Consider the following 25,259-nt stretch of genomic DNA (forward strand, 5'->3'; position numbering starts at 1 on the left):
TGTTTGTCAGTCCCTGTATTTTTTGTCGAGGCTTCGCGTCATAAAGAACACACTGAAAATGCGGATGCGCTTGCCGAATGGAGGGCGCCGATCAAGAACAGCCCAACTTAATGACGGTATTGCGCAGTTCTGTTATTGCCTGTGATTTCATATGCTTTTAAGTCCCAACTCAAGCCGCCATTATAGCCAGATGAGCCTCATGCACGCAATTAATGATGACTGCATAGTGACGTGTCCACTGTCGGTATTAGCTGGATGTCGACTTAGTCATTAACAGATCCGTGGACGACTGTGACATCCTTTTCAGTCCACAGCAAGTGGCAAAATGGCCGCCTCCTGAGATGTATGAATAAGGGTGGATTTTGCTGCTTGATTCATATTAAACAAAGACAAAACAAAGTGCCCCATTTCGTTTTGTGGACTAATGTGGTTGCATAGAACATATGATTCTGAAGATTTTTTTTCCACCTGATGATCCAACAACACTTTCACTGGCTTTGCGTCCCAATATTTTTGTTGTAGGGATAGTCACGGCTGGAGTTCCACAACAACAGCGACTTGGATTATGAGATGTTAATATTCCCTGAAAGCCAACAGTGGGGGGAAATGGCAGTGGAGTCGGTATATTCCCTGAGGATAGTTTGAACGGTCTAAGAGGGAAAGCAGGAGTCAAAACAACAATCTCCTGATTGCCTGGCAGCCTCTTGACCCCCTGAGTCATGTCATTAGAGCAGTTTGGTTCGACTCGGGATCAAACCCGGGACATGTGAAGCAGATGTGATGACCATCACTACACTGCAAAACGTCTTAAAACACCAAGACACACAAGGTTGTTTGAATAAATTGTCGTATTGCCGTGCAGTTTGAGATTTGCTTTGTATATGACAAGAACACCATTCAAGAATTCTGATGTCCTTTATCTATGACCGTTTTGATCAAATCCAAACACATTCGCTATAAAAACCTAAAACCAACTACATTTTAAAAAATTTAATCTTTTTTTTTTTAAATCGCCACCTCATTCAAAAGTAAATAACAAACTGAAGAAATTTCAATTCAAATTAAATATGAAAATAAACACAAGCTACCTGCCATAGTAAAAAAAAAAAAAAAAGAAACACTCATTCATGAGTTGTGTGAATAAAACATTTTAAAAGGGAAAAGCCAAACATTCCTGGAATTCCCTCACAGTTCCAAAACTAAGGAAGTGTTGGACAGGAAAAACAGTCTGGATCGAGCAACATGATGAGGTCGAAACTCAGTGATGATAGGTCAACTACTTTTCAGGATAAACTCAATGAGACAGAGAGCATTATGAAATCATGTGTTGATCATGCTGGAAGAGTGAAATATGATGACCTTCTGTCTGTCACTATTCAAGAAAGGAGAGGACCGGCAGTCTGCTGCCCCCCCTCCACACACACACATACACACGCACACACCTTACGTAATCCTCTAGGAACATTAAAATGAGACAAAAACACATAAGGATTAAGTGTCAATTGAAACGAGCCTGCCCAGAGGGCGGTGTCCACACCATCATCATTACCCTGGCATTTCTCAATCTACAAGTCTATGTAAGACCACTCAGAGACTTTAGACGCTATTGAGTATGACCAAATACACTCATGGGCTCAAACAGGCTCCAAGTGTCTGAAGTAAATCACACAAAAAGAATTTGGAGAAAGCGAACAATACTTGATACCTGAGCAGCACCACTGAATCATTTCTTTTTTCTTGCCGCTCTTTCTTAGTTAAAAAAAAAAAAAAAAAGTCAAAATTTCACATTCAAAATCAACACTTTAAAGGCTTTGGGCCTTGCACTGAATATTGATTTATTGTTTCGCTTTGCGATTAATGCTAATGAGCATATAATATGCATCATCTCAAATTGGACTAACAAGCAGCAATTTTTTTTTGCTTTTTATAAAAAAACTGGCCCTAGTATACAGTATAATCATTTGCTTTTGCAATTGGAATTAAATAGGCTGTCATCCAGTTCAGAATAAAAATGCCTCGGAGGAAAAATGATGTGCAGGTGTGTGTTTGCGCATAAATTGTGAAAGGGGAAGTCAAGTAAAAAAAATGTCCCAGTAATACGTTTGATTCGTCCCCAGTGGTTTATGCACTGCATTCTAAATAATTTTGTTTGTGGTATATACAGTATATTTATATTTCCGTGTGTGCGTGTGCGTGAGTGTGCGATAACAGTCAACCAAGTTTTTATCTGCAGCCCTGGATATACATTGCCATGCTTTAATATAGAGGCTTTTGAAACATTTCTTTGGACTTACTGGGTCCTGTTCCTAAGAGGATCAGTTGAGGAGTGGTCCAGCCCTTTGGGTCCTTGAATATTGGCAGATGGGGCCAGCATCTTTGGAGTCTCACCACTCAACATCCGGCTTGCCAGGTTTAGCCTGGACAACTGTGGAGGCCAGAGAAAAGTCAAAAACATCCATCGATTCAAAAGTGATGTCATATTTACAAAAACAAGGAGCGACTATGCTTTCAAATGCTTTTAGTATTCTCTATGGTCAAAGCAAAGTTAATATTTTTCCAAAAGCACCCATGTTGCCTCCCAATATTGACCAATGCAGTCTTGCATGCAAATGAAGGTCCTTCAAAATTTACACATCATGCAAACCCAGCCTGCTCCATGCGCTCACTCACCACTAAATCTAGGAGGACCACTCCCAACCTCTCCATTAAGGAAACAGTTATCGTGACTTGCTAAGCCAAATCTATTTCCAACCCCATCAGCCGATCAGCGCCGCTTTCATTGCAAAAGCTGAAACGGCACTACACGCAATTTAGTGTGTTATTTGTTTCACTTGCCCCCTTTGGCACTAAAAGATGAAACATTGTGATGGTGCCAAGTTTTACAGAAGGACTCATGTCAGCTTTTCCACTACAACAAGCAGCGTCTTATACCACTGTGGAGGTCTTTCATGTTTAAAAGGACTGGTTTATTATTCCTCTGCCACTACTGCCTCTCTGCACTCACATGACGGGCGGCCATGGTCATTACATGAGTAACTTAGTGACATATTAGAGGAAGGACACACACACTATATTTGTTGTCTCCCATAATAAATTGGAAGGATCATTACAGGCCTGAAAGGATTAGCCATGTAGCATAATTTAGGGCAGCTATACAGAATCTCATCTTCATAATTATAAATTCTGTTGAGTGGAAAACAGGTGTAGGCAGGGTTTTTTTTTGTTTGAAACCTTGTATGAGAGCGAGTAGTCAAGGAGACTGTAGAGGTAGTGCTGTACAAGAGTGATTTGTTCATGTTTATAAAGTTCTCCTTTTTGCTTCAGCTAGTGATTTAATGACTTATAATCTTAGCCTTTAAAAAGAATCAATGCAGCACACAAGTCTGCTTTGCTCCGCATAACAAATTGCTGCCATGTCCTGGACTCACTTCTCAAAGGGAATACAGTAAACACCTTTCAGATAGGCAGAATAATGTCGAAGCAGCTTAACTGCAGCCTGTGTGGTCTTGTGTCATCCTAAGAAACTCTGACAGAAAACATCCAGTGAAGCAGACAAGTAGTAGGAGGAAGAGCAGCCGGAGGTGGTGGTGTGAGCAAAGGCTGACGGGCTCAACGCACTAACATAATGTGGGAAGCTGATGTGAAGCATCGCTTGGTCACATTCCTGTATTTATAAGCATCAATTACCACAAACTAGCGGCTTGTTGAGTATCAACAGAAATCACTCCCCCATGGTGCATCTGATAATGAGACCTCACACAGCGCAGAGACGTGATGCTCCGCTCAGCCAGTTTCAAACCCTGAACCAGAAGCCGCCCCCGCAAAAAGCTACAGTCCACACGCAACCAAGGGGGAGGAAGGTGCGCTGCTCGCGGCTGCAGACCCTCCGGCTCCGACAGGTCTGCTGGAAGAGTGAGCAACTCGATGACGCCGGCCAGCGGGGGGTCAGGAAAGAATTAAAACATTGCCAAAGAGAAATATAAAAGACCTCACAGTGAGCGAGCCTCCTGCAAAAGGTCCACATTTGTCTTCCTTCCATGAAACGCTGTTTATCAACCCAACATCCTGTACATTCTTATTTGAGCATAGCTTTCTTATTAAATGGTCCCACCTGGGATTTAATAAGAAAGGTGCAGGTCAACTCACATGCCGCGTCAGAAGGTTGATGTGACTGGAGCGAGCGGTGGTGCGAGCAACCTGCTTGTCTGCCAGCTTCTGGAGGGCTGAGATAAAGACCTGCTGGTTGGACTGGGCCCGGACAGTGAGAGCGTTCGACTCCCTGAAGCCTCCCTCGGAGTTTGACTTCAGCTTACTGGAACTGTACGTTTTATACCCTGTGACACGGACGGAAGAAATGTGTGTTACAAAAGCAGATTGTGTTCATTTGTTTGTCTGTTTGAACACACGTTAACGAGCAGGCCACTTTCTGGTACTTCCTGTGGCAGCTGAACTTTGCTAAGTGGAACCAACTCGGACGAGAGTCACCGCTACATAGAAAGATACAGATGGATGTTTGCAGAGTTTTACTTTGAAAAGTTGCTCAACCGAACTAACAGAAATAAGCGTATAAGTAAGGATTGTTTTGTTTTTTTCAGACGGTAGTTTACTTATATGATACTTCTCTTAAATGATACTTCTTTTAATTTGTTCATTTAGACCACGAGTATCCAATGCCTCGATCCCCGGTCAATGGTGAAGTTAGTATTGGTATATCCCATGACTTGCCCAATGAACAAAAAAAATGTAATCCAATGTAACACTTGTAATGACGAATAAACTAGAGAAAATCACCTGATTCACAAAACAATAGTACTCACTAAAGTCCCTAAAAAAACTATACATTATAGAACACATAATAAAAAAAATAAATAAATCTCCTATTGAACATGGTGAAATGCATTATGGGAGTATTCTCATTTTCACTCACATCTGAGTGAAATGCATCATAGCATTTTAAGATGCAAACAAGCACAATCACTGTTTTGAGTTCGTGTCGGCTAGAATCAAGAATATTAATATTGTGTGCACAGTCAACGCTTTTATCTACATGGCTTCAATAAAGCTGTCCAAGAATGTAAATAAACAAATAAATAAATAACAGATCACAGGGCAGTATGTATTGAGTCACAATAGATTGTTGTGCTTGACTGCAGGAAGTCAGTCAAACAATGTGCTTTATCATTTTGCCATTTCAACATTAGTAGTTAATTATGTAATGTAAGACTGTCCTCCCTCCACACACACAGGCACACACACAAACAATCATACAACCACAAAAAAAGAGATAGAGCACAAGAGATTTTGGGGGTCAAAAAAGTTGAGGAACCATTTTCATTCTGGGGTTAGCTAGCTTAGACAGCACTCATGTATTTTCCCACTTGTGGTAAACTCGGTATAAGAGCAAATTGCAGCATGCACAGACCAGTTTACTGATCCAAACCTATGATGTTATGGTGATACTGCTGCCCTTCAGGTCAGCTCATTTCTGCGACTACTGTTAAACATTACTGTTGAAAATTTAACAGTAGTTGCAGAAATTAGCTGACATTTACATTATAGGGACAACAGTAATCAGCCAAACAGCTAACGGCGCTAGAGGAAAAAAAAAAACCCCACTAAACTCCTTTGGCAAAAAGCATGTTGACAGAAGTGTGTAGCGCCTACCTTGGGCTGCAGATGTTGGTCGAGAGAGCTTCTGGCTATAAATGTGAAGTGCACTGGTGATGGAAGAAGCTGATCCGGAGTTCGACCTGAGCGATGTGGAAGATGGGATCCTCCAGAGAACCTGGGTTGGTTGCCCCGTTGACACAGAGGGAGGAGTGTAAACAAGAGAGTTGCTGAATGCCTCAGTCTGGTGGAATTGAGACTTTGCCAAGGACTGAGAAAAGGATGGTGGCTGCGGGGGTGGCGGCAGAGGTGGAGGAGGATGACGAGGCTTGGACGATGGGATGATGGAGCAGCTCTGTGGGTGCATATGGGGGAAGTCTGAAGTCGATGGTAAGATACAGCAGCGTTGGGAAGCCGGGACTTGTGGATGGATTTTTGCACGACCAAATCCAGTCAGCTGGCCTTCAGTCAAACAAAACGTGGGTTGACTTTCGGTGACCTTGCCGTCTGTGTCACTGCTGACTTTTTCTGCGGATGTTGTTGATTCTGTAGAGCTGGAAACATCTTTGGACACAAGCAGTGCTGTTCAAAAAAAGAAAGAAGCCAGAGCTCCTTTATCACCGCTAAGCCATTCCATGGCTCTGACACACATTTGTTTTCTTCAAATGAGATCGACTACTTTGAAAGTGACCCTCACTTCACCCTGGATGACTCAATCTTTTTTTTTTCATTTATTTTGGTGAGTTTACAGCTTGAAACAGCAAAATTCCTGTTTACTGTGCTTGAATGATAAAACATTAAACATAAACCAGACCAAGTGTAAGAGAAGCATGAAAAAACATGGATTGGACTCACTTTTGGACGTCTCACAATTGCCTGGCTCATCGGAGGCGTGTATTTCACAAAAGGCTTTTTTAACACGCCTGACTTTTGCACCGAGGAAGACGGTGGCTGATTTATTTTTCTGTGTGTAGAACGTCAGTACTTCCTCCAGATCACTTTCACTGTTAAAATTAAATGGGAGAAAAATGTGTTTTGCAGATTGCAATCGCTCCGCTGAACACTGCAAAACGGCTTGCCAATTGACTAACCTCGCAGTCGTGATGTAGTCCTGAAACACACTGGTGGCAACACACTTCTCCTTTGGACTGGTCTCCTGTTTTTTCACTATATGCTCAGTTTCCTAAGAAGATAAGGAAGCATAACAGAAAAAAATGACACAATGTCTCCTGTGTTGAGGTTAAAGCACACTCTGGGAATAGGCACCTTTTCATAACACTGGATAAACTCTCCTAGTTGCTCGGACAGGATGCGTCTGCGGTCTTGGACTGGTAGCTGGTGACTGGGCAGAACCACTTTCATGTTTTGCTGGAGGTTACTGGCAGCCCTTCTGAGGAAGCGAACTACAAGCTCCTGTGCGCACACGGACACACAAGCAACATGTACAAAGTATTTGGAATAATTGATTATCATAACGTAACTGTAAATTTACTTATGTCTGCATTCACTTTCAAATATAGGGATAGTCTCATAAATCAGACAAACGTCACTATGCTGCTCCTAAAGGTTTGAGGTTGCTGCTGATGAAGATAATGATGATACATGCCATAATTCTGGTACACCAACAAAACTTTCCAATAAGGCAGATTTCTTATAAGGCCCCATTTTCCGCTATGTCTTCAATTCAACCACAGCCAGGGCACAGATGAGTAATAATAAGGGGAAATCTGGCATAACGTGTTGATACATCAATAGAAGACAATGTTCCATTCAGAGTAAAGTATGACACCCCTTTTCATTACCACTAATACTACAGAGATGTTTGGAATAGTTGTACCATTTGGTCATTGTCCTTGTCCGCCCAAGCCGGAGTGCCTTTGACCCTACTCTCTTGCAAAAGTCTTTGTTGAACCCGTTGTAGGTAAGAGGAAAAGGTCATCCGGGCCTGCACTTTACTGGAGAGGAAACAAAAGATGACAAAAAGTAGCATTTTTGCATTGTGTATTAAAACTGATGTCATTATAGTGTCAAAAAATAGTCTGTCATAAAAGAAAAACATGATGGGACCGCAAGTGCTGTGGAACCAATGTTCTCCCATTCAAATCATAAAACATACGTGAACACCAAGACAGCTAAGTTTGGTGAACCATTATTTTGATATAAAAATATTAGATTTTTGTTATGTAGCATAGGGGAGCTGTAGCCTATCCCAGCTGACTTTAGGCTACCCAATGTGAACAAACTTGGGCTTGACCGTTTAATTTTGTTGATGTTGTACACATGTTTTACACAAGTTTTAATGTTAACACATTTAATTCAAATACTGACCCTGAAAAATCAGCAAAAATCTGCCTTTTTTTTTTTTTTTTTTTACAATTCCTCTCTATTATAAAAGCTAAACAAAGACAAAAAAGAATAAAGAAAGAAAAGAAATTACTGTTAAATAGTCAAATACAATGTCTGTACAAATATACACACACACACACACACGCACACAAACACAAAAAGTTTGATTCAATTGTTCAAATAAGTTTAAAAAAATAGACTGAGTGGTGGTGATTCAAAATTACTAGTGTCATCAACCCTGGTCTTTTACTGCGGTGAGACAAAAATAAGCCCATCAAAACATAAACCTGCAGGCAACTATAGTTCCAAATTATGCTCCTCTCTTTTGGTTGGAGCAAACATGCCCTTAATGTCAATTTTCAAGGAGGTTAGCATGAGAAAATAAAGCGAGGGAGCATGATGAAGGAGCATGAGCAGCCGACCAGAACGCACACTGACCTGATGTCCCAACCCTGCTGGAGGAAGAGAAGCAGGTTGACATGAGGCCTGCTGTTGCGCGTTGCTGCCCGCGTGCTGGACAGAGCGTCGCTGCGAGCGCCCTGTGCTGGCGAAGCCAGTTTTTTTCTTTGCTCTGCGACCAAACCCTTGTGCGCGACGGGCTTAGGAACATGTTTCATCTCCTCTCTCTCCTCCTGTATGCAGTCCTCTCCCTCCAGGCTACTGCTCTCCATCAGGGAGGCCTTGGATTCCTTCCCTGAAGTATGCAGCATTGCAAGGGGAAGACATATGTCAGTTGCATCACCAAAACTTGGGCAAAAATACACACACACTCAAAATAGGCTTTTTGTTTTTGCTACAATGACATCAACTCATTCAGAGCCATATTTGGCTAACCCCAGTGTGACACATGGGAGGTTTTTTTTATTTTTTTTTTTATTGGAACCAAAAGTGCACTCCAGCCTGCAGTTTACCGAGCTGAAGTAGCAAACATCAGGCCTACCCCATTTCTTCTTTCCAGCAGCAGAGCGATGACTCAGGTGGTGCCGTCTCCGCTTACGGGCCTCCAGAGACAGCAGCTTCCTCTCGTACTGGACGGCGTGGTAGCCATCAAGTGTGTCCATCTGCAGCTGCGCATTCCCGCACGCATTCCTTCGAGACAGAAGAAGACATGTCAACACAACCGTGGTGACAACAACAATACCAGTGATTTATATGGAAATTAGCATTTCCAAAAAGACGTTGCTGAGCAAACTCTGAGAAAGATTAGTAAGTTTGAGTCGTTTTTCCAGATGTTGACATGACTGACAGCGATGGTCCAAAGGAGAAAGGATAAATGTTAAATAATAACAGTCACTGAGGCATTAAAGCATTGAACGACCTCTAAAGGGATACTCTTGAATGTGATGTCCATAAAAATCTAGACGATGCCAATGATTTAGTCTCAGTATCAACAATAAAGGTGCTTGGTTGAAACCACATTTGTGCAACTTCTGTAATACACGATCATAAATGTTGTGTGACAGTCTTTCTCTTCCTTCTCCCAAAATGATGGCACTCAGACAGTGGGCACACTGGAAAAGTTGAGCGCATATCCTCTTCTCAGCTGTTCCTCTCACCTAACCAAGTGCAAGACAAAACAAACTCCATGCTGGAATCCAAATGCTTCCATAAACTGAAGGAGAGATCCAGCCCCCTGATCCTGACCACAATGGAAATGCTTACCTTCCATGGAAAAGTCTGTTTGCCAACATCGAGTTCAATGATGTCTTGGACTTCAGATATCCACTGAGAAATGGGAGATGATGAGCAAAATTAGAGCGATCAGAAAGGGCAAATGAGCTTCAATCTTGTTATTAGTGGTAAATAACTTGAAGGGATGGTGCTAGGATGGAAGTAAAAATGCATGCAGTGAAAAGGCCATGTATCAATCAAGGAACAAATCCTCATATGGGAATACAAACGGTTGTACTAAAAATGGATTTCCTTTAGCAATAAAGGCTGTGATGGCATTTTAACATAAAGCAGTCGCTTGGAGAAAAGAAAAACTTTTTAAGTATGTAGCAAGGTCTACTTTAAGGGAGTAATTTGAGCCTGCTCATCTGAGGAAAGTATAATGAGTAACATAATGGACAGATGGGGATCTTGGAATTATAAATAATCAGGATTTTTTTTTTCCATCTTGGCTCAGCTTACCCATAGAGCTCCCATGTGTCTTCAGTGGGGAATATTCGAATGAAGCCTCCTCTCCTTTCATACTCCTCCCTTGTCCTCCTCAAGACTTTGATCTACCACCGTGAACCGAAATGAAACACATGTTTTAAGACGTGCTGGTCTTCCGAAAAGGCTGCCTAAACATAAAGCGTGACACGCAGCACATAACAGGACTGTACCTGCTCAGCAGTCAAGCTTAAAATGTTGTCTCCTTCTGGCTTGTCTTTAAGCTCCGCTGCTTCATTGTCATTCGCTGTTGGGGGCTTCTGCACCTACAGAACCAATTAAAATGTCAAACCACATAAAAGGTTGTGTAAAAACCAAAATTGGGACTAATGTAACTTTTTGGGTTATTCATTGAACAAAAATGCTATGGATATAACAAAATTTTAAACTGACTATTCATTGAGCTACTGATGCAGCATCAGGAGCAATTGGAGGTTCAGCGTCTTTCTCAAGGACACTTCAACATGGTCACAATGGTTGGAAATTGAACCCACAGCCCCACCGTTGGGAGACGGCCATTTTACCACAGCGCGATGCCGCTACAGTTTTGTGGGTTATTCATATGATTCAACTTCTGGGGTTACATAAATTACCCCAAAAGTCCGTCTCTTTGATCCAACGGTTTCTCCAGACAAAGTGCCATATTGTAAATGAACAAGAAGCCATACGATAAATGTTTAATTTGTAACACTTTTGTTGCCTTTTCTTCTCATGTACTACCAGGCAGTGATTGACAGCTTTGGCAAGCAAGTTGGAGTGGAGATCAGGACAGCGGAACAGCGCCCAAAAAGCATCGCATTCAGAGAATGTCATCTAAATAGCAACAGGATTACTTTTAATTCATCTGACGTGACTGGGGGGGATGCAAAGGCAGCCAAGAAGTGAAAAGGCCTAAGCGCTCAATAAAAGGCTCAACTGTTGCCCCAGTCAAAGTAAAGGAAGACGACAGGTTCTCTCAAGGCGGTCAGAGTTCTTCAACAGCCTCTATGACAAGTTTGATTTACAGTCAGGCTTTTGGGTTTGTCACAGTGAGTTTATAAAGAAAAGTTCAGAGCTTTTTAGCCAAGTGGTGCATTGCTGTATTTCAAACATAGACTTATGCTGGCCACTTTGTTAATGTAATGAGAAATCTCCTAAAATGTTGCATTAGAAAGCCACGTAGGCCATTTGCCTGTCACAGTGAATCACAGTAAAAGGAACATAATCAAATCAGGAAAAGGGCAAAAGCAATTTCTTACCGGTAATGTAGGAAACATCAGGGAATTGCAAAGGGAAAAAAGTAAAAGGGAATTAATATGGATGGGGGAGGAAAAGAAAACGTGAAGTGGCTGTAGGCGCAGTTAAAAGGCTGCTAGGAGGCAACAGGTGGGGAAAGTCAGCGACACTGACATGTGACCTTCACATTTCATCCTGGCACAATGAAAGTTATTGTGTGTCGAAGCAATCAGGAATAAACTGCATGCGATGCTCGACATGACTGTTGAAAGTGAGAGTATGACTCATCGCTCTCCTGCGCCGCTCAGTTGAAATGTGACCTGTTACCTGTGTTCTTTGTGCTGGCTGCTCCAGGATAACTTGCTCAGAGCGCGGCTTCTTCAGGGGGTCCTGACACACCAATCCTTCAGTGATCAAAAAAAAAAAAAAAAGAGCTATTACATAACAATGACACTGTATGTCACCTATTAGATTTCTGTTTCATTTCAAAACACTATTTGCTACACATAAACCAAACTGTAAATCTTCATTGGAGAAAGGAGGCTGTTTTGATCCTACAGTAGGTTATTAAAACGATATTGATTACAGCTAGGATAACCAACCATTTTGAACCTGAGAGATACTTTTGTACAGATTAATGTGAAGGGCTACACCTGAAATAACATTATTATTATTATTATTATTATTTTCACTACCACCAAATGCTACAGTTTGGTAATCCATTACAATACCTATTTATGAACTACACTATATTTTTAACAGTTTTAGGTTTAGAATAGCAACACAAGGAAACAGACAAATTAAATGTAATCTACTGTACATGTATTCTTAGAGGTTTTTGAAGTGTAGCATGATGCATGGATGTTTTTAAATTTTACTGTATAAATCCCCTATCCCACTGAGATGCGAGTATTTGCGAGTTTTGCTGAAGGCAGCGAATGTGCATTCACTACTTGGGGCTGAAGGTAGCGATTACACGCTCAAGTCAAGGGTTCGTCAATGTTTCGCTGAAGGTAGAAAATGCACACTAATTTCAAGGATTCATCAGGATTTTCTCAAGGTCGCAATTGTTCTTAAGACGTTTAAAGACATTGTGAAACAGTCTTAATTGTATTTTGAGTTGCAAGAAAAATGTGAACATGTTCCAAATGTCCTTGTAATGTGAAAAACAAGACCGTTTCGGAGCAAGTAAGAATGCTTCATAATGTCTTAAGAGCCTTCTAAGAATGTTTCGGAACAAAAACTGACAAGAGCAAAAGGATGCTACCTTTGCCAACAATCGCCAATGTTCCCCTTTTAGTAGGTTAGTTGGTATCCAAAGGTCAATCAAAGGTCACAACTTTGTCACAAGAGCAAAGTAAAGATTGATGAGAATCATTGCTTTAGAGTGTCAACAAAATGATGACTAGTTAAACACATATTGTATATTGGTCCCATGGCGCCGCCAGTGACATAAAGGCATAGCATGAATGGTAATGGAAGGTTGTTACCATATAGAGATCTGAGTTTGTATTATCAGTCAGAAATGATTGGGATGATTTGGAACATAATAGACGTGCTATGTTTTACAAGCCACTACTGATTTTCCCTTGGCTTAGTGAAACGTCACATTCCAAAGACACAAGCAAATATGATTCCATCCCTTCCTTAATGACCCGATTTCATTGCTAGAAGGCACGGCACTATTGACTCATACTTTTGTATAGGAATGTACAAGCACAAAGGCATATTTCTCTTCAATATGATTATGATAGAATCACAGATGTATTAAACAGATCAGTTTGATTGACACCAACTAATAGGTAGTCTCGCTGCACACTGCTTTGGTTAGAATCGACAACATTCTCTAAAATGATGAAAATGAGCTTTGAGGTTTTCTTTGGCTGTATGTGTTGTTGATGAGAAAAACACAAAAACACACACTATCAATTATTAGGGGAGGAGACCTCTTGTTCAAACACATTTAAGCCTTGTTTATGCCGCTTCAGGCTACTATTTGTTATGTCTACATACTTAAGATTCATTTCATTTTATGTGCAGGGTGATCTTGCTTGTCAGGACACACGATAGGAAAACGATCTATGCACACACACCACAAACCCACTACAATTATTTGTAATTAACGATTTTGGTTATCATATGGTCAGAAATTCGTCAGGGCATGTAACATTGTTATTTGTAGTACTTGATTTAAAAGCAAATTGGCATAGCGTAAACAGCAAACACTCGACCACAAGCAGCACACCATGAGTTCATCTCACAGTGGATCAACATCAATTTGATGGATTAGCACATTTTAGAGCCAATTCATCCAAGTGTCTCCGCTGACACTGGCGCCGCAGTAAAGCTAATATCTGTGGTTTTCAGCAAAAAAGATTTGACAACTATTGATTGATTTCCATGAAATCGCTGCTTGTCGTACTAAGAGTGACTTATCATCAAGTGATTATCTTTATTTGTGATTTCTTGACAGGTTTGCTAGCAAGATTTTGGTTTCAGGCCACAAAACATACAACATACCCATCAATGCAGCTGAACTTTGTGTTCTGTCTTGTTTAGCAAATATAAATAAACGACCAAGATAAGATAAATATGTTCTTGAACAGAAGATGCTGTATTACAAGCTATGCGAAATGAATGTGATCAATCATTAGCAATCACCACAATCACAACTGCGATGGTTTACTGATTACATACTTACAGTAAATGTCTTAATTTTCTTCAATTAACAAGCTCTCACGCAAACGTACAAGTTTTTGTTCAACAATCGAGCTGCTGCAGTCACACAATTGGACAATGTATCCTTTAATCACACGATGTACTGTATACGTGCCACAAGAGTTCATCAAAAGACACCAGTAACAATAAGTTCAAACAATAAGCTAAGTTGTGTTTCAAAATTGATTTAAGGTGCACTAACCCACAAGTGAGAGCATGTCTGCAATCATGCTGGCTTTTATCTTCAAATCCAAGGGGGCATCACTGCAAATAAGAAAAAGATGCGCAATTAAATTGAAATCAAATAACAAATCAGGGAATCAAGCATAAAGTACCAGTCAAAAGTTTGGAAACATTTTCAAATTCATGCTATTAACTTTTGAAAAATAAAAAAAATCTAAATGTTTACCTATTTACTGATATGTTATGGACTAAACCAGTAATTGAATCATAATGAATGTTTGTGCATTTTTGCTGTCATTTTGAAATGTTTTTTTATGTAATGAAATGAAAATTAAAATGTGTGAGTTTGTTTTTAAAATATGATAAATCAAATAACCGACAGATTAATCGATTAAATTTACACATATTTTTAGAGAGTCAAGAAATTCAATCCCAGGTACTAATTTCTACTGTAGATTTTCAAATGTGTATGAGGGTAAAAGAGGGTCTGGAAAAAGCTGAAATTAAATGAATTAAAATAATCATTAGTTGCAGGCTTGCACCCATATAATATTATTCAATATAATTCTGCTCTAATTAACAAACTGCCAAATCTATAGAAATGGATCTTTGACATCTCTAGTCATCAATGGCAGCGAATGAGTTAAATGTCCTCTCCCAACAAATGACAGATTACCTTCTGAGATTTTTTTTTTTAATTTACTGCGAGCATTTTACTCTTTTCAAAATAAATCCCATTTTGAATTTGTTGTATCCTATAACCATTTCACTTGTGAAGCCCTTTAAGACTGTTGATTTTGAAGTTGATTTAACTTGACATGATATGTGCCAGTAATGTATAGTGACTGGTAGAATAATTACACACTGGCAGCCTAGTAAAATGTATTTCTGACGTCTATAACCGTCAGTGGCAATGAGTGAGTTGACATGTTTTTTAACCAAGTAATTCCATCAATACTTCTTGATAATGCTAATGACTATTATCCTACAATTCTGAAAAAAAAGAAAATGAAAATAATGAAAAAACTGATTTAGACAGTATCACCAAACTTTTGACCGGTACCTTCCAATGACATGTTTTGGAGAAACAGTGTTTCAGCTGATTCCAAAAGGCATTTTTTGTGTTGGTAAAACAAATCTAAAATAAAACAAATCTAAAACAAAACTAAAATATCAAGTTCAAAACGCACAGTTTGGAAATTCAATTTGGAAAGTGTCACTCACCAGGCCAAGGATGGAGAAAGGTTCACCTCCAACAACCAGGGTTTTAGTTCGGAGTCAATTAGCACATCAAATCCATAAAGTTCTACAAAGGGAAAGTGAAAAAGGAATCAAAAGCTTTTCGCCGCACTCTTGGAAAGTCAACAAAAGTAAGGCCTGATTGCTGCAAATAAAAAACTGAGGAGTATCAAAGTCACAAACGTTTCCAGAGGTTTATCAGCACACTATTTATGTGGCATTTGGCAACATGGCCCATGTCGCTCTGCTATGGATTACATGCATGTTATATACTCAGTCACTCAAAGGAGAACGTTCATCCAGCGCTGCTACTGAGGGCTTGGCTCTCCTACATGAACTAAGTGCATACACATTTCATCAGTCGTTAAATGCTTATGTAAGGCAGGGGATCAAAAACAAACTGTGGTCGTGAATAGTTTGGTAGATACAGTCAAAAATGTCCTCATGGCTGGGAACAGTATGTCCGTCTACGTATTGTCAGAACTCATTAACAAGATGAGCAGCGCTCAGTGGAGCTTCACCCTCATCATTAAATTTACTATCTTGTCCATTTGGCGTGAGCCAGTTTTCCGTCTTGTTTCCCACACTGATACACACTGCAGTGTCAGTGGCCTCGTTTGCACGTACCCATGTTCAGCAGTTGTGCACTGCTGTGGGGGGTGTCACAGTCGATCCAATGGCAAAATGCGGGGAAGCAAATTATTTTATAGGGTTAGGGCAAAGCCCGGCTAAAGACGAGAAAAGGGAAAAAAAAAAAAAAAACACAAGCCTTTAATGGAACTTCAAAAGAACAGACTGTGTTGAGAACAGACTTAGGGAGATTTCAAAGCCGCCACAACTTGCGTTGTTTGGTCAAGCGTCTCAAGGTCAGTGCCAGTGTTAAGCACACCACAGGCTATGAGACAGCGAAACACAAACAAACCTGGGAGTTGGGATTGTTCCAACTAAGAGTGCTTCCGACTTTCCGTGACGAAAACGTGAATTAAACCCAACAAACATTTAGGAAAGAGAAAAACTTTTCGCGCCCGCCACCCCCACTTGACGGCAACAACAACAGAAAAAATCAATATAAATCAATTTTCAACAACTGTTATTCATTTTTACAGTGTTTATACGGGTTACAGTTTAGCCAATAACAGAAAAAAAGAATCAAGTGCATTAAAGTGCCTGAAACTAAAAAAAATAAATGATGACAATTCTTATTTTGATGCCATTACATTTCACATGATAAAAACAAAGCCCTTTCCCTGGGGTCATCCGCCCCCCCGGCATCACCTCGCGCCTGCAACCAGCAGAGATGCTGTTGATCCGGTGTGAAGTCCAGCAGAACTCCTCCGGGCATTATTCACTTTCCCAATTGTCCAACAAGGAGATTTAGTCAAATGCCCATTCCTACTTGAATCACTCCACTACTTTTCCTACTATGTGTCATCTAAAATCTAACATTTTTCCTACATAACTCAACAAAACGTGGTAGAGCCACGAGGCTGCAAATTTTATATTCATGATGGAACAGAACAAATTTTGCCATGTTCCTCAAAGCCAAAATCTGCTAAACAAGTTGCCTTTTTTAGCATCTGGGGATGGACAAGACCCCCACTACAGAGGACAAGTAAGATTTTCTTTTCCACTTTGGAGGCTTATCCCTTTTTTTTATGTCAAAACACAAAACGATTAACTCATTCAATGGCTGGAACTAAATAAATTAAGGACTAAAGTAATCAATTACCTTCGGTAATTAGGTACTCAAGGAATCAATTACTTTAGGTAATTAAGTACTCAAGGAGTTGATTATGTTACTATACATACTTTGAATACGATTCATATATATATATATATATATATATATATATATATATATATATATATATATATATATATATATATATATATATATATATATGTTTTTGTTTTTATCACATCAGTGTATGGATGTCTGATTACAGAAGTTTTTTTTAATAAGAATAGCCAAAAAATGGCTGATATCAAATGATTTAAGTACTAAAGTAAATTATTTCTTTAGTAAATAACTAAAGTAATTCATTACTTGAGATATTTAAGTATTTCAGCGCTATAGTAATCCATTATTCAAGGCAATCAAGTGCCAAATTAATTGATTCTGTACATTCGTACCTGAAGTAATCCTTGAAAATTTCTCTACTAAATGTATTCAATTACTTTGGTTTATTAATGTATTACCTAAAGTGATTAACTTCCTTTATTTAGAACCAGCCATTCACAGACACAGTTTTAATCACTTGAAAATTTATGAAAAGTACCTTGGGTTGAATTTCGGGACTCTTGGAAAACAAAAACGATCAACTATGCCTTTGGAATTGAATGGGTTAAAAAGAGTATTGCCGCATATATTAGTCTTGGGAGCAGAATATTGCTTAACTGTTTTGAGAGTCTGGAGAAGCTCATTGGTGGCACCACAACAACAAGGGGAAAATGGGGAGGTGTTACACCACCTCACTGCCCCCGACAAGCTGACTCCATGTGCCACGCATTTTTCCCCCAATTAGGAGCAGACGCCGCGCCTGCCTGCCCCACGAGCCCGCTGAACCACTCACAGCCAGACACGTCCATTCTGCGGCTGAAAAACCGGCCCGCGACAAGCTGAGCAGAGGAGAGGCGGCGAACATCCGCAATAGGCCCGTTAAAGAGGGAGGGAAAGCGAAAACGTGACAGAGAAAAAGGGATGATGAAGAGCTTTTTTTTTTATTTTATTAGTATTGGAGAGTCACTGCTGGAAATTTTACCACAAGAGACAAACCACCCCCCTGAAACAAAAAAAAAAAACAAAAAAAATCCCCACCCCGGGCTGTGCAGCCACAATCAGAACCACAATAACACAGAGCATCTTCGTCACTGAAGTCATCTTGCATCACTATTTGATAAACGATTGCCGTCTTCTCATGAAAGCGCTTTCAAAGTCCAAATGAACAGCCGTCAGCTTTATTACGATAGCTGGGTCTGATCCTGATCAGTGCTAGTGTCATCACAGCAGTGAAATCGTGGGCGTGTCCGACCAAAATAAAAACGGGACGGGGGGATCCGACCGCACTCGGCACTTAATGAGGGACGCTCAGTGGAACACAGGACCAGTAAGTGGAATGTTTGCTGTGTAACAAAATAGGCCTTTGGCTTGGCTAATCAGATCTTAGTCAAAACATCTCGTAATCAGCATCCCTCAGCAAAAAGTCCGTCCATTAATCACACGGCAGTGGCGAGGAGCGTCATGGGTGGCAATTTCCACTCACCACTGACACACATGCCCAACACGCATGCGATTCTAAGCGGTGTCAAAAGAAAAACCTGTTGTTTTTATTTCGGTCAACATGAAACAGGAGAAAAAGTTTTAGTTACAGATGAGTACCATTTGAGCAAGGGGAACAAATCCATTTTTCAAAACAGTAGACGTTGCATTGAAGCTTTTGGCTCATTCACTGCCAGCTATAGACATCAAAGATTAGAGGTGGGAGGTCCACAATTTGATTTAAAAAAAAAAAAAAAAAACGTGTGGCTGGTGTATTGGACACTTTTTTGTCCTTAGGTGTGACTGGGTGCATGAATGGTTGTTCATTCCTGTGTGCCCTGCAATAGGCAGGCAATAAGTTCAGAGTGTCCCCCGCCTGCTTCCCGGAGACAGCTGAGATAGGCACCGGAGGGTAGCTGACACCCTTGACTCGGGCTTATCTAATATTAAGCCAATTGAGCCCTTTAGTGAGAACTGTGAGCATTGGAGGGCAGTGTTGACATACATACTACACATACATTACATACTTGTAATTCTAAGTAAGGAATGGTAATTAATCTTTCATATTTTATGTATACAATTTGATGTATACAATTTTCTGTCGGTCTTGAAAGATGAGTGAACATGATCATTGCTGGCACTCTAGAAGTTGCCCTTTTCCAATAATGCTTGGCCCTGAAAAAGTTAAAACAATTTTCCATTCAAAATGATTTGATTGACAACAATTTCTGGTTCAGTGTTTAGATCAAAAATCACCATCATCCAAACCCGTCTACTTTGTAGATTCAAGCAGAAATTAAGATTATGAATTGTTAGGAAAGTATTTTTTTAACTGCAACTCTATTATTTTGTTTGATGAATTGACATATTAAGCACAATATTGGAAAACAGAAGTCTTACTATTTGATTGTAAACTTAATAGGCTTGATGGGCCATTTATTGTATTTAAATAAAATATCAGTTATTTCACCTCCATCATTCTCCTTAATGAATATCATCTTTTATAGATTGATAGAAAAACCCCATCGTTTATATATTTTCAGTTATTAGTCTTTAAAGCATAGATAGACCCATTATTCTTTCAGCAGTTGAAATGTCCGACTGTATTTGAATGCACCGAATCGTTTGTGGCTAGCAGAGAGACTTGTGCCGTATGGTACAATGACAGCCTTTCTGACTGAGGTTCCTTAGCGTCCTTAATCAGCTATTTAACATGATTTTTTAATGGCAGTGTGTTGAAGTTGGTGGGGAGGAGGTGATGGCAAAATAATGATGATGTAAGAGTGATGGCTTCAAAATTGAAGCTTATTACAGCCGTTGCAATGACACCCATGTATTATTTGGTGTGTTTGTTTTGAAATTAGCCTTCACAGCATGTGACATTGGCTTCCTTGGCAGTGCGCATCCGGCATAATTACTTGAAAGCCGAAAGGAAGAAGAGGTTTTTGGGCTTTTTTCTAAATTTAGAAAATCGATTTTGCGACTTTTTCTATTTATTCTGAATAGTCGTAAAGTAAGTGAGAAATCTTGATTCTTCATTGAAGCAATTTTTGAGGGAACCTCTTTCAAAGACCCATTTTAACTGGGCTAGCAAAGAATGAGTTAATAAACATTACATTTTCAGGAAATTAAATGAATAATAATATTCATAGTCTTGCATGGCTCTGTTCCAGACAGACTGGGGAGTGGAAAGAAAAGAACAATTAGTTCTTTTAAAAGTGTCTTTACTATATCCCAGCTCACATTTTTATGTATGCATTTGCTGGCATATACTCTGACGCTTCACTTGCTTAAAAGCACATTGCAGATGTCAGCTCAAAGATGAATGCTAATATAGGCTGCCAAGAGGGAAAGTAAAGACAGTGCAGAAGACATTTTTTATATCGACTTTGGTCTATTTTTCTTAAACACAAGTGCCAACTAGAATTTTTTTGGTTTTGTTTTGGGTTTTTTTCAGTCTAAAGCAGAAAAGGTTTGGGTGAACACTTGCAAAAGAGACCAGGAATCTCGATCAATACTGTACTTTTTCTTTCTGCCAAAAAGCAATCAGTGATGTTGTAAATCAAACTCGCATTGAAATCGGCTTGAAGGGATACTTAACTTTTAAGTAGTAAAAAGTTTAAATTGTGTCTATAGTTGATTTGATACTATATTGTGTTATGTACAATTAATACCTTTAAAAACAAACCTTAGCTCTTGCTTACGGCTGAAAATGGCATCATGTGCTCTCGCCTTAAGTAATGATCAATCAAGGCTCACTTGTTTTCTGTGGTTGGTGATGTGAGGATGTGACATAAGCGAAACCCGTGTCATTTTCACTCAACAGCTAGTGAAAAAATGTGCTTTAAAAGTATTCATTTCACATGAAAAATAATCCAGTTAGTAAATTAATGACAGACAAAATATTAACTTTTTTACTGCTGAATATGGCTTAGTAAGTTTAGTATCTCTTTAAGTTAGTGAGGACCTCAATCAGTGACCTCAAAACGACGTAAAGATTACTGTTGGCTGTAAATGCCCCCAAATGTCAGGGTGTCCCCCATATCCTCCTGAGACCCAGCCTATTCATTTGTGTCCATTGTTGTGTCTATTTTATCTTGCAAGACAGAAAAGTTAATTGTACCACCCTAACATGAGATTATCAGAAAAACCGGATTATCCTCAACTGAGCATCCTAGGCCTTAGTAGGGAGGCTCAAAAGAGTCAATATATATCAACCAAATACAATTGTCCACAACAATGGACAAAAATGAACAGGCTGCATCTTTGGAGTATAGAACACGACATGATCACAATGAGGTCACAAAGAGAGTGGCCTCGTCAACCTGTCAGAGTCTTTTTAGGGAAGATAATCCTTTATGCAAGACTATAATACTATAATTGTACTTTAATTGGCTTGCTTGAGGCAACCTGAATCCAAAGATGACACTAAACTCTAAAGTAAGGGATAAGTGGTGTTTTCACAACAAATTCCTATTTTTCAAAGTCCGTATACACAGTATGTCCCTACATGTCTGCGCATTTCGAAAATGTGTACCCTGTGCAGAGCAATTACTGTGTTGATGTTTGAATGCTGAACAAGTCAAGCAATCGCACGAATGCTAAAAAGTTGGATTACTCTTCTTCTTAAGAGTTCATATTGATATTGCTATTCGTCAGTGTGTTCAAACTGAGTCAAAGAAAAAGATGTGCAGCTCAGTCGGGACTTTGCTGGGGCCAAACACTTAGTAGGTCTGTAATTTTTTTCTGAAACGCAAAATGAACGTCTTGCGACAATGAGGACATTTCCCTTTCACTCACAGATCAAAAGAACTACTTCAGCTGGTGGGTAACACGCTTGAGGGCCAGACTGAAGCTAAGCAAACCATTTGCAAGCTAACACCTGCGTGGTCATCTTTCAAAGCAACATGAAGATGACATCTTGATGCAGGTGTGATTTTGCACATGTAAAAATTTCATGTTGGCACAAGAGTGCACAACCAGGATGACGCAGTGCTTATTATGTCTACAGAAGTCAGCCTTGAAAAGTCCCTTATTTTTCTAAGAGGATGGGAGCGCTGAGGAGGGAGAGGTATTATCATAAACGTATGAATAGAAAAAGACCTCAGTCAACGACCACCATGCAGTAACGCTGATAATCACAGTCAGGCATCCTTGATCACACAACACTGAAAGGCACAGACAAGCTCAAGGGAACAGGCACCAGCTAATCACTGACCCCACATGCAGAAGACACTCCAATCTAAAGTCTGTTCAGTGACCAAATATCACTGAATCAATACATGCCTTTACCAACAAAGAGGGGAGTAGTCATGCATCTGAGACAGCAGTGCTTAAACTACAGCCTGGGGGCCATTTATGCCTGTCATGCATTTTTCAGTGGCCTTTGACAAAATTACAAAATTTCACAGTTGACCCCGTTTCCAAGATTACTTCAAATAAATGGTTGTGGGCAAAAATAAAAATAGGTTCCACTACAAATAGTAATTTACTTAATGTATGGTAAAGCGTTCCTGTAAGATTGGAACGCTACAAGCGTTCTCATCCCTGCACAACATGAGTTCTTTTTCATTTGGCAGTTTTTGGCAATGGAGTACACAGGACTAACAGCTGACTTGACTCTTTCAACTATACAAACTATTCTAGCGGTGTGAGTCGCAAGTCGCAATTGCCAATACAAGCAACACAATGTTGTTTATCACATTCAACCGTGACACAATCCCAGACAAAAGCGGTAGCTAATGGATGGAGAGATGGACATTCATTCGCTAATTTAGGCTGCTAAAAAAAAAAAACAAAAAAAACTTGATTGCATTGATATTTTGTTATTTGGTGCCTGTTGCCAGCGTTCAGCGCTGCGTCTGCCATAAATTAGCCGCTAGCTAGCAACCCCATATCGGCTGGCGAGAGCAGTCTTGATTACTTTTCAAGGGCACTTATAATAACCACAATAGTGGTAAATAACTCACTGTGATGCTGATCCTACTGATCACTTTTGAACATACTAGGCTTACTCAAATTTGTGGTCTGTGGTTCTGACATCACTTCATCTCAATGCCCAAAACTTATGGGGAGAGAGTTGTCTAATATCTCACAGTTTATAGTAAACCTTAAAAAAAAAAAATGGAAGATGAAATGTGTTATTGTTATGGGTTATGTGTTATTTGATCTTCTGTGTTTCAATGTGTTTTTGACCAAACAAAAAAAAAAAATGTAATTCATTTATTTTATTTATTCAATTTCATTTGCACCACACAATGTCTGCAGCCCTAGAGGAGAAAATACAAGGCACTCTGATTCTTTTCAAATAATCTGTGGTGATATTTTGTAAACGCTGTCCAAAAACTACGGAATACAAGCAGCTAACAGGAGTAGATGAACGTTAATAGAATTTTTTTGTTTTTTGTGCCAAGTTATCACAAAAATGAATCTTGAATGTACCTGACTGAAAAAATTGTCCCGTATCTGTATTTCCACTTCAGCACAGAATGTGAGTACTTTTTTTTCATTTCCAAGTCAAAAATTTGTTGCTACTTCTACTTTCTGCCATTTGTATGCTGAGAAAAAGGTATAAATACCAAAGCAGTTGGTCTGATGGGGAACAAAGGTCTTGCAGGCCATGGCGATCTGCATCTGAGCACTGAGCACAGCTTTGATGATCACATCTTCTACCTTTCTCATCAGCACTGTGGAAATGAGAAGAGGAATGAAAAGATTGAATGGGGACACATTAGAGGGCATATATAATCAAATGGAGACAATAAAAGGTGGGACTCACATGAGGTGTCCTTTCCTTCCTCCCTCAAGTAGCGCAACACTGCACTCATACTCCACTTGTTCCCATAGTCCTCAACCTCAGGGTCATCACAACTGTGGAAGGGATGCAATTACAATGAATGAAAGAAGGCTCCAATTGTAATAATAGTATGCAAAAGTATTGGGGCGTGCAACATTATAACCACAGCAATTTTTTGGAAAGAAAGGAAACACGAAGTATTTGCAATCACTTTGCGCTCTCCGATGTCAAAAAAGCCTTAAGCAAAATTTAAAAAGGCAGAGACACAACTCCTGGTTATCAAGCTTACAAACTCTTGCCCTCTGATTGGTGCCACACAGGGTTCAAAAAAGAAGGACAAACAGATTCAGAGAAAAGCGTTTTCCCCAGAGCTTTCAACACTGAAGAACAGCAAAACAAGAACACACTAGAGAATCATGATTTTTATAACATATTTATCATTCATACTTATTTAATATGCACCAATCAGAATAGCAGTCTAGTCCAGCCTAAATTAAAAAAAAAAAACAGAAGACAGCATACAAATGTCAAAAATATCTTGGTAAACTGAAGATTTGTTCAGATTTAAAACCAAGTAACAAAAATTCCAAGAAAATTTGCTAACACGATTTGCTTAAAGAGAAGACATAAAACGACATAGCAGGTCAGGTCTGGTCCCGAGAACTTGAGTTTGACACCTGTGGTTCTAGAGCCTTACCCGATTTATGAATGAAATGATGAGGAGGCGCTTTTATATTATTGACCACACAATGAAGTTTAAATGAGGATTACCTGACGTAATCATGGCTCCTTTTGTTCACGCTGTAGTTAGTGAGATGCATGAATGTGTTCTTAATATTCTTTGCAGTCTTGTCATACTTGATGGTGGCAAATCTGAGCATGGATAGAAGTTGTTTATTCCACATGAAAAAAAACTCCAAAAAGCAATCATCACTTTCCTCTCAAAGATGAATTAGCACTTGACACTTTTGTGTATGGATTACTTTTCTGGCAGTGTTTCAGAGGCACAGATGCCACATGTGCAACAATGTGAATTCCTTGGCACACGTTATGTACCTGAATTCCAGCACAACCCAAAGGAATGTCAAGAGATAAAAGTGGGACCAGGAATTTAAGCCCCATTTATCGCTCACAGTTGGCAATCGAGACAAAAAAACACCCTCTGTTTTGCAGCATATCCATGAGTAAAAATAACATCCATCGCTCTTTCCATGTAGATGTTTACCTGTCTATGATTAA

At 39.6% G+C, this 25,259-nt stretch overlaps 1 protein-coding gene across 3 annotated transcripts in view; it reads right to left on the reverse strand.

Moving 5' to 3' along the window:
• Nucleotides 1-25,259, reverse strand: part of ttll5 (tubulin tyrosine ligase-like family, member 5) — a 55,478-nt gene that overhangs the window by 21,329 nt on the left and 8,890 nt on the right. Inside the window, exons 10-27 of one of the 3 annotated variants that reach the window (XM_088432494.1) lie at nt 24,792-24,893; nt 24,003-24,094; nt 23,803-23,910; nt 15,451-15,532; nt 14,246-14,307; nt 11,653-11,729; nt 10,284-10,370; nt 10,087-10,178; nt 9,616-9,678; nt 8,894-9,042; nt 8,392-8,647; nt 7,445-7,562; nt 6,874-7,020; nt 6,699-6,790; nt 6,463-6,611; nt 5,665-6,189; nt 4,147-4,334; nt 2,295-2,425 (exon numbers count right to left, since the gene is read on the reverse strand). In XM_088432494.1, the coding sequence (XP_088288620.1) occupies nt 2,295-2,425; nt 4,147-4,334; nt 5,665-6,189; nt 6,463-6,611; nt 6,699-6,790; nt 6,874-7,020; nt 7,445-7,562; nt 8,392-8,647; nt 8,894-9,042; nt 9,616-9,678; nt 10,087-10,178; nt 10,284-10,370; nt 11,653-11,729; nt 14,246-14,307; nt 15,451-15,532; nt 23,803-23,910; nt 24,003-24,094; nt 24,792-24,893 (2,520 nt within the window). Of the gene's footprint in view, nt 1-2,294; nt 2,426-4,146; nt 4,335-5,664; nt 6,190-6,462; nt 6,612-6,698; nt 6,791-6,873; nt 7,021-7,444; nt 7,563-8,391; nt 8,648-8,893; nt 9,043-9,615; nt 9,679-10,086; nt 10,179-10,283; nt 10,377-11,652; nt 11,730-14,245; nt 14,308-15,450; nt 15,533-23,802; nt 23,911-24,002; nt 24,095-24,791; nt 24,894-25,259 lie in introns of all 3 variants that reach the window. The other 2 variants (XM_088432495.1, XM_088432493.1) reach the window with 2 other exon arrangements.

The sequence above is a fragment of the Hippichthys cyanospilos genome, chromosome 14 (genome assembly GCF_059441005.1).
Source record: "Hippichthys cyanospilos isolate Australia breed blue-spotted pipefish chromosome 14, RoL_Hcya_1.0, whole genome shotgun sequence".
In the NCBI taxonomy this organism is placed as follows: domain Eukaryota; kingdom Metazoa; phylum Chordata; class Actinopteri; order Syngnathiformes; family Syngnathidae; genus Hippichthys; species Hippichthys cyanospilos.